We start from the raw sequence: 9033 nt of genomic DNA, 5'->3' as shown, positions 1-9033 counted from the left end.
CATTATGTGCGGTAATGTAAGTTTTAAGCACATGTATTGAATGCTATATATATATATATATTAGATATATTTATATATATATTAGATATATATATATATATATATTTTGGAGAGGCGGAGCGGCAGGGCATGCTAGAACCCGGCCCAAGATGGCGGCAAGGAGGCGGAGAATGTGGCTGAGCGGAGAGGCAGGGCGTGCCGGGAGCGACGCCGGAATCATGTGCAGGTGTGTGGATCGCGCACCAGTACACAATTAACTTATCTCCTCACGATGTATTAAAGGGGAGAAGGAGGAGAGATCAAGGCAGAAGGAGGAGAGCCTGCAGCAGCGACCGAGGAGCGGAAGCAATGAGCAGACGAGGACGGCGGCGGCTGAAAAGCAGACTGTGAGCGAGCAGTGGAGAGGAGCAGTTGAAAAGCGATCCGATCTGAAGACAAAGCTTTATTTGAAAGAAATAAAGAAGTCAAGCCTGCTCAAAGCAATGTCCTTCCTGAGTGGTCCATGGAACCCGAGCGACGACGGCAAGAGTCGTTCACATATGTTTATAGCTATATATATATATATATAGCTATATATATGTATATATATATAGCTATATATATATATATATATACAGCTCTTGAACGCATCATTATCCCCTCAATTCCCCCCAAAATGGATGAAGTGGCTGGAATATAAAGACAATATAACATGCATCCATAAATGTAGATGCTTATGCAAAAGTGCAATATATTTATCTGTACAGTAATCTATTTATAAATGCACCTTATTGATTTTTTTTTTATCCTGCACTACCATGAGCTAATGCAACAAAATGTCCTTATGTGTAATGTAAAGTTAAAATTTGAATGACAATAAAAATGAAGTCTAAGTCTACATGTATAGCTATATAATATATATATATATACAATATAGATGTATATAGCTATATATATGTATATATATATATCTGCGATGAGGTGGCGACTTGTCCAGGGTGTACACCGCCTTCCGCCCGATTGTAGCTGAGATAGGCACCAGCACCCTCGCGACCCCAAAAGGGAACAAGCGGTAGAAAATGGATGGATGGATATATATATATATGTATATATATATATATATATATACACACACACACACACACACATCCATATAGCTCTCTCTATATATAGCTATATAATAAAATCCCCTGAAGAGCAGGGAAACCTGAGAGAAAGAGAGCTATATATATATATATATATATATATATATATATATATATATATATATAAGTCTCAGAAAATTAGAATATTGTGGAAAAAGTCCTTTATTTTCTGTAATGCAACTAAAAACATGAAAATGTCATAAATTCTGGATTCATTACACATCAACTGAAATATCGCAATCATCACCTCCATAGAGCTTTTCAACAGATACAGCTTCAATAGCCGTATTCCCATGGTCAAGCCACTCCTGAACTCTAGACAACGGAAGTTCCCTCAGTCAGCAATGGTTTGGGGAGCCATGTCAGCTGCTGGTTTTGGTCCACTGTGTTTCATCAAGTCCAGAGTCAATGCAGCTGTGTACATGCTTCCATCTGTTGTAAAGCTCTATGGAGATGATGATTTAATTTTCCAGCATGATCTGGCACTTGCCCACAGTGCCAAAACCAGCAGTACCTGGTGTACTGACCATGGCATTACTGTCCTCCATTGGCCTGCCAACTCCCCTGACCTGAACCTCATAGAGAATGTATGGGTTATTGTGAAGAAGAAGCTGAAAGACACCAGACCCAATAATGCAAATGAGCTGAAGGCCGCTTTTGAAGCATCCTGGGCATCCATAAGACCTCAGCAATGCCACAGGCCGATTGCCTCCATGCCACGCCGCATTGATGCAGTCATCCGTGCAAAAGGATTCCCAACCAAGTACTGAGTGCACTAATTGACATTTTCAAATGTTTGATTTTGTTTTGCTGTTATAAATCTTTTTTTTTTTTTTACTTGGTCCGAGGAAATATTGCCATTTTTTGAGATAGGATTTGGGAGTTTTCTTAAGCTGTATGTCATAATCAGCAATATTAAAATAATAAAAGGCTTGCAATATTTCAGTTGATGTGTAATGAATCCAGAATGTATGACATTTTCATGTTTTTAGTTGCATTGCAGAAAATAAAGGACTTTAGCACAATATTCTAATTTTATGAGACAGTCTTGTATGTATGTATATATATATATATATATATATATATATAAATATATAAATATATATATATATATATATGTGTGTGTGTGTGTGTGTGTTGTGTTGTGGTTTGTGCAGCCCTTTGAGACACTAGTGATTTAGGGCTATATAAGTAAACATTGATTGATTGATATATATATATATATATATATATATATATATACATACATATATACATACATACACACACATATATATACATACACACACATATATATATATGTATATATATATATATATATATATATATATATATATATATATGTCTTGATTGGATTATCCAGAGAATATTGCTCGATACCGTGGTAGAGCGCAATATGTAGGTGTGGGAAAAATCACAAGACTACTTCGTCTCTACAGAACTGTTTCATGAGGGGTTCCCTCAATCATTAGGAGAAGATTGAGGGAACCCCTCATGAAACAGTTCTGTAGGGATGAAGTAGTCTTGTGATTTTCCCCACACACACACACACACACATATATATATATATATATATATATATATATATATATATATATATATATATGTGTATATATACATGTATATATATATACATGTATATATATATAACCATATATATACATACATATATATACATATATATACATATATATACATACATATATATACATATACATATATACATATACATATATATATATATACATATATATACACACACATATATATATACATATATATATATATATACATATATATATTTATATACATACATATATCCATATAGCTGTCTCTCTCTAGAGATAGCTATATATACAATAAAATCCCCTGAAGAGCAGGGAAACTAGAGAGAGCGAGAGCTAAAACAACAGAAAAACAACTGGTGGTGCAACAATGGCTAAATGCTAACGCCTTCAGTGTGTTTTTCATATTTTCTTGCGGTGTGCATAATACAACTAAAAAACAAACAAACTTGCAGGTATGCTATATGTCGAAAAAATAAAAAATAAAAATAAATTCCCCCCAACATGCGCTGTTTTCCACAAGGATGAAAGTAGTGAAGAAGCCGAGAAGAGTGTGATGACGTCATGGCATGCGGCGTGAACAACTATCTTTATGTCCCTTTGTGTTGCCTCTTTAGCGGCTTCTCACACGTCGACGTGAGCGCGCCTCCACGCTGGCGGGACCGCCAAGTCCACCTTAAGAGGAGGAGGAGGAGGCAAAGTTTGGCTCGCAACTCCGCGGCTCCACCTTAAGCGCACAAGCACGCAGGCGAGCTTTCCGCTTCTCACTCGCGGCTCCGACACTCTCCAACTAGCGTAACTCACGCAAGCTTTGCCGCAGCGAGCCCGGAGGAACAATGTCCGAGTCCAAGTACCGAGAGTGGATCCTGGACACTATCGACTCCCTGCGCTCCAGGAAAGCCCGGCCGGACTTGGAGAGAATCTGCCGGATGGTCCGCAGGCGCCACGGCTCCGAACCCGACCAAACGTGCACGGAACTGGAGAAACTGATCCGGGAGCAGACGGTGCTCAAAGTCAACTACAAGGGCTCCATTTCCTACCGCAACGCCGCCAAGGTTCAGCGGAGGTGCCGCAAAAAGGACGAGGCGGTGTCGGCGACTGCGGGGGGAGGAGGAGGAGGAGGAGGAGCCGCGCTGGCGGCAAACGACGCCAGTCACTCGGACTTAAGCAACGGGGACAGCGCGCTCGGTGCGGCGGACCCGGACGACGACGATGACGAGGAGGTTGGTGACGTTGTTGCGTGGCTCATAATTGTCGCGGCGACCATGCGTCAAAGCCGCTTTTATTCACTAAGTGCACCCGGGAAAGGATGCCGCAAACCCGGGGAGCGGCGGCCCAAACCTCGCGGGAGGGGGGGGGCAAGAAGGTGCGCTCGTGAGCTAAATAACGTCCATTTTTTATTTTTTTTATTTTTTTCGGACGCGGCGCTGCTATTGTGCGTCGACAACGTGCTCGACTCGCTCTTTTAAAACTTGTCCCTGTCGACAGCGGCCACCATTTTGAGCACAAAAAGGGCCGTTTAACAAACGCCAAACTCTGCGTTTGTTCGGCCGTAAGGTGGGAGTGGGGGGTGGGGAAGAGGGGGGATGGGGGGGGGGGTTCAAGCTGGCGCTCGAAGTGCGCGTCGAAACCGGAAGTAAGGTGAACGTCACGTTCACCGTCAACACGAGCGCTTGTCTCTGAAGGTTTTATTTTGACAGGGCGCACCGGAAACGCACGTGTATTTCCACCTCTTTTATCAACGTGGTTAAAAAAAGTGTGCGAATCTTGTCTGTCTATCCCTGCGATGAGGCAGCGACTTGTCCAGGGTGTACAATGCAGCGCCACCCGAAAGGGACAAGCGGTAGGAAGTGGATGGATGCTTAAAAAGTCTTTAAAACTTGTCCCTGTCGACAGCGGCCACCATTTTGAGCACAAAAAGGGGCCCTTTAAAAAACGCCAAACTCCGCGTTTGTTCGGCCGTAAGGTGGGGGTGGGGGGTGGGGAAAGGGGGGGGGGGGTCAAGCTGGCGCTCGAAGTGCGCGTCGAAACCGGAAGTAAGGTGAACGTCACGTTCACCGTCAACACGAGCGCTTGTCTCTGGAGGTTTTATTTTGACAGGGCGCACCGGAAACGCACTTGTATTTCCACCTCTTCTTTATCAACGTGGTTAAAAAAAAGTGTGCGAATGTTGTCTGTCTATCCCTGCGATGTGGCGGCGACTTGTCCAGGGTGTACAATGCAGCACCCCCCGCCACCCAAATGGGACAAGCGGTAGGAAATGGATGGATGCTTAAAAAGTCTTAAGCCGCCACCTGTGCCGTTTTAAAACTTGTCCCTGTCGACAGCGACATTTCGAGCACAAAAAGGCCGTTTAACAAACGCCAAACTCTGCGTTTGTTCGGCCGTAAGGTGGGGGGTGGGGTGGGGTGGGGGCTCGAAGTGCGCGTTGAAACCGGAAGTGGGCTGAACGTGACGGTCTCCGTCAACACGAGCGCTTGTCTGTGGGTTTTATTTTGACAGGGCGCACCGGAAACGCACGTGTATTTCCACCTCTCTTTGATCAACGTGGTTAAAAAAAGTGTGCGAATGTTGTCTGTCTATCCCTGCGATGAGGCGGCGACTTGTCCAGGGTGTACAATGCAGCACCCCCCGCCACCCGAATGGGACAAGCGGTAGGAAGTGGATGGATGCTTAAAAAGTCTTTAAAACTTGTCCCTGTCGACAGCGGCCACCATTTTGAGCACAAAAAGGGGCCGTTTAATAAACGCCAAACTCCGCGTTTGTTCGGCCGTAAAGTGGGAGTGGGGGGTGGGGTGGGGGCTCGAAGTGCGCGTTGAAACCGGAAGTGGGCTGAACGTGACGGTCACCGTCAACACGAGCGCTTGTCTCTGAAGGTTTTATTTTGACAGGGCGCACCGGAAACGCACGTGTATTTCCACCTCTTGTTTATCAACGTGGTTTAAAAAAGTGTGCGAATGTTGTCTGTCTATCCCTGCGATGTAGCGGCGACTTGTCCAGGGTGTACAATGCAGCACCCGAAAGGGACACGCGGTAGGAAGTGGATGGATGCTTAAAAAGTCTTTAAAACTTGTCCCTGTCGACAGCGGCCACCATTTTGAGCACAAAAAGGGCCGTTTAATAAACGCCAAACTCTCCGTTTGTTCGGCCGTAAGGTGGGGGGGGTGGGTGGGGAAGATGGGGGGTTAAAGCTGGCGCTCGAAGTGCGCGTCAAAACCGGAAGTGGGCTGAACGTGACGGTCACCGTCAACACGAGCGCTTGTCTCTGAAGGTTTTATTTTGACAGGGCGCACCGGAAACGCACGTGTATTTCCACCTCTTGTTTATCAACGTGGTTAAAAAAAGTGTGCGAATGTTGTCTGTCTATCCCTGCGATGTGGCGGCGACTTGTCCAGGGTGTACAATGCAGCACCCCCCGCCACCCGAAAGGGAAAAGCGGTAGAAATGGATGGATGCTTAAAAAGTCTTTAAAACTTGTCCCTGTCGACAGCGGCCACCATTTTGAGCACAAAAAAGGGCCGTTTAATAAACGCCAAACTCTGCGTTTGTTCGGCCGTAAGGTGGGGGGTGGGGGTGGGGTGGGGGCTCGAAGTGCGCGTTGAAACCGGAAGTGGGCTGAACGTGACGGTCTCCGTCAACACGAGCGCTTGTCTGTGGGTTTTATTTTGACAGGGCGTACCGGAAACGCACGTGTATTTCCACCTCTTTTATCAACGTGGTTAAAAAAAGTGTGCGAATGTTGTCGGTCTATCCCTGCGATGTGGTGGCGACTTGTCCAGGGTGTACAATGCAGCACCCCCCACCACCCGAAAGGGACAAGCGGTAGAAAATGGATGGATGCTTAAAAAGTCTTTAAAACTTGTCCCTGTCGACAGCGGCCACCATTTTGAGCACAAAAAGGGCCGTTTAATAAACGCCAAACGCTGCGTTTGTTCGGCCGTAAAGTGGGGGGTGGGGAAGAGGGGGGGGGGGGTTCAAGCTGACGCTCGAATTGCGCGTCGAAACCGGAAGTGGGCTGAACGTGACGGTCACCGTCAACACGAGCGCTTGTCTGTGGGTTTTATTTTGACAGGGCGCACCGGAAACGCACGTGTATTTCCACCTCTCTTTTACCAAAAAAGTGTGTGAATGTTGTCTATCACAGTGTTTTTCAACCTTTTTTGAGGCAAGGCACATTTTTTTCGGAAATAAAAAAATCGGGAGCCACACCACCAGCAGAAAACGTTTAAAAATGAAACTCCACTAGGTGGTTTAACCTTATTTTGAGTTTGTTGGTGTTTTCTTGTGTGTCGTGCTTTAGTTCTTGTCTTGCGCTGTTATTTTGGTGCCTCTTCCTGTTTCAAGTCTTCCTTTGAGCGTTATTCCCCGCACCTACTTTGTGTTAGCAAGCAATATTTAAGTTGTTGTTGTGTGCACTTTGTTGATTGCCAAGTCATGTACGGATGTACTTTGTGGACACTGTCTCTGCTCCACACGCTGCAAGTTTTTGCTGTCGTCCAGCATTCTGTTTGTTTACTTTGCAGCCAGTTCAGTTTTACTTTCGCTTTGCAAAGCCGTCCCTAAGCTTCAATGCCTTTCCCTTTTCTTCATTTTTGGTTTAAGCGTTACATACTTTTTTGCATATTGAGTTCACGACAAACCGTCCTCATCTCACCCGACACATTCCGACTTTTACAGAGCAATTAACTTCCTGCTGCCACCTACTGATAAGGAATAGTATTACATGGTTAGCCTGTCAAGATCTCCACAGCACCGACTATAAAGGAATGACTCATTATTGGCAGATTATAATTATTGATTTGCAGAAAAAATATTTTTTGGACCAATTAGGTGAAGTTGCATCATTTCCCCCGGCACGCCGCGGCACAGTGGTTGAAAAACACTGCACTAGACAGCACCGACACTCAACTACAGCACATTATTTGCTGGTGTACAAAAAAAGGGTTTCAACCCAATTAGGTGAAATTACACAATCTCCCACCGCACACCAGACTGTATCTCATGGTACTCAAGTGTGCCGCGGCACGGTGGTTGAAAAACACTGCACTAGACAGCACCGACACTCAACTACAGCACATTATTTGCTGGTGTACAAAAAAAGGGTTTCAACCCAATCAGGTGAAATTACACAATCTCCCACCGCACACCAGACTGTATCTCATGGTACTCAAGTGTGCCGCGGCACGGTGGTTGAAAAACACTGCACTAGACAGCACCGACACTCAACTACAGCACATTATTTGCTGGTGTGCAAAAAAAGGGTTTCAACCCAATTAGGTGAAATTACACAATCTCCCACCGTACTCCAGACTGTATCTCATGGGACTCTAGTGTGCCGCGGCACGGTGGTTGAAAAACACTGCTCTATCCTGTGTTGGCCCTGAATGCATCTGAGATAGACTCCAGCACCCCCCGCCGCCCCAAAAGGGACAAGCGGTAGGAAATGGATGGATGCTTAACAAGTCTTAAAGCGCCACCTGTGCCGTTTTAAAAAGTGTTGAATGTTCGACACCATGTTGAGCACAGTCAAGCTGGCGCTCGAAGTAGGCGTCGAACCCGGAAGTGGGGTGAAAGTCATGTTCACCGTCAACGCCAGCGCGCTTCTTTGCTGTTTTTATTTTGACAGGGCGTACCGGAAACGCAAGTTTATTTCCGCCTCAATTTTACCAACGTGGCTAAAAAGTCCAAAACCGCCGACTGTGCCGTTTTAAAACGTGTCCCCGTCGACTCCAGCAACCATTTGGAGCGCAAAAAAGGGGCCGTTTGACGAACACTCAAACGCTGCGTTTGTTCGGTTGTAAGGTCAAGTTAGCGCTCGAAGTGCGCGTCGAACCCGGAAGTGGGGGGAAAGTCATGATCACCGTCAACGCCAGCGCGCTTCCTTGTGGGTTTTATTTTGACAGGGCGTACCGGAAACACACGTTTATTTCCACTTAATTTCCCAACGTGGTTAAAAAGTCGTAAACATGTAGTGTGAATAGGAGACATGTTTTGCAATATTAAACACACTTCCGTGCACATTTGATAACAAATATGCCATCACTTTATACGTTTTGTCACGTTCAAACCGAACATGTCAACACATGTATTTTGTCGAGGGATGTACGTTCGTGACGCGCCGCACGGTTGGAAAGTCGACCACGGTCACGTCTCGCCCGTGTCAGGGGGGGCGGGGAGGGGTGTGTGTGTGTGTGTGTGTGTGTGTGTGTGTGTGTGTGTCGGGGGGGGGGGGGGTCGGGAACCTTTTTGGCTGAGAGAGCCATGAAAGCCAAATATTTCAAAATGTATTTTCCCGAGAGCCATATCATATTTTTTTAATCAATCAATCAATCAATGTTTATTTA

The 9033-nt window shown here is 45.4% G+C and overlaps 1 protein-coding gene across 1 annotated transcript in view; it reads left to right on the top strand.

Moving 5' to 3' along the window:
• Positions 1-3260: 3260 nt before the first annotated feature.
• The window catches only part of samd1a (sterile alpha motif domain containing 1a), a 29549-nt gene continuing 23776 nt past the window's right edge, over positions 3261-9033 (top strand). The window contains exon 1 of the mRNA XM_061905174.1: positions 3261-3912. Coding sequence (XP_061761158.1) covers positions 3526-3912 — 387 coding nt within the window. The 5' untranslated portion in view covers positions 3261-3525. The remainder of the gene's footprint in view (positions 3913-9033) is intronic.

Source organism: Nerophis ophidion, linkage group LG07 (assembly GCF_033978795.1).
Source record: "Nerophis ophidion isolate RoL-2023_Sa linkage group LG07, RoL_Noph_v1.0, whole genome shotgun sequence".
Classification (NCBI taxonomy): Eukaryota; Metazoa; Chordata; class Actinopteri; order Syngnathiformes; family Syngnathidae; genus Nerophis; species Nerophis ophidion.
This window is presented reverse-complemented; position numbering and strand designations above follow the sequence as displayed.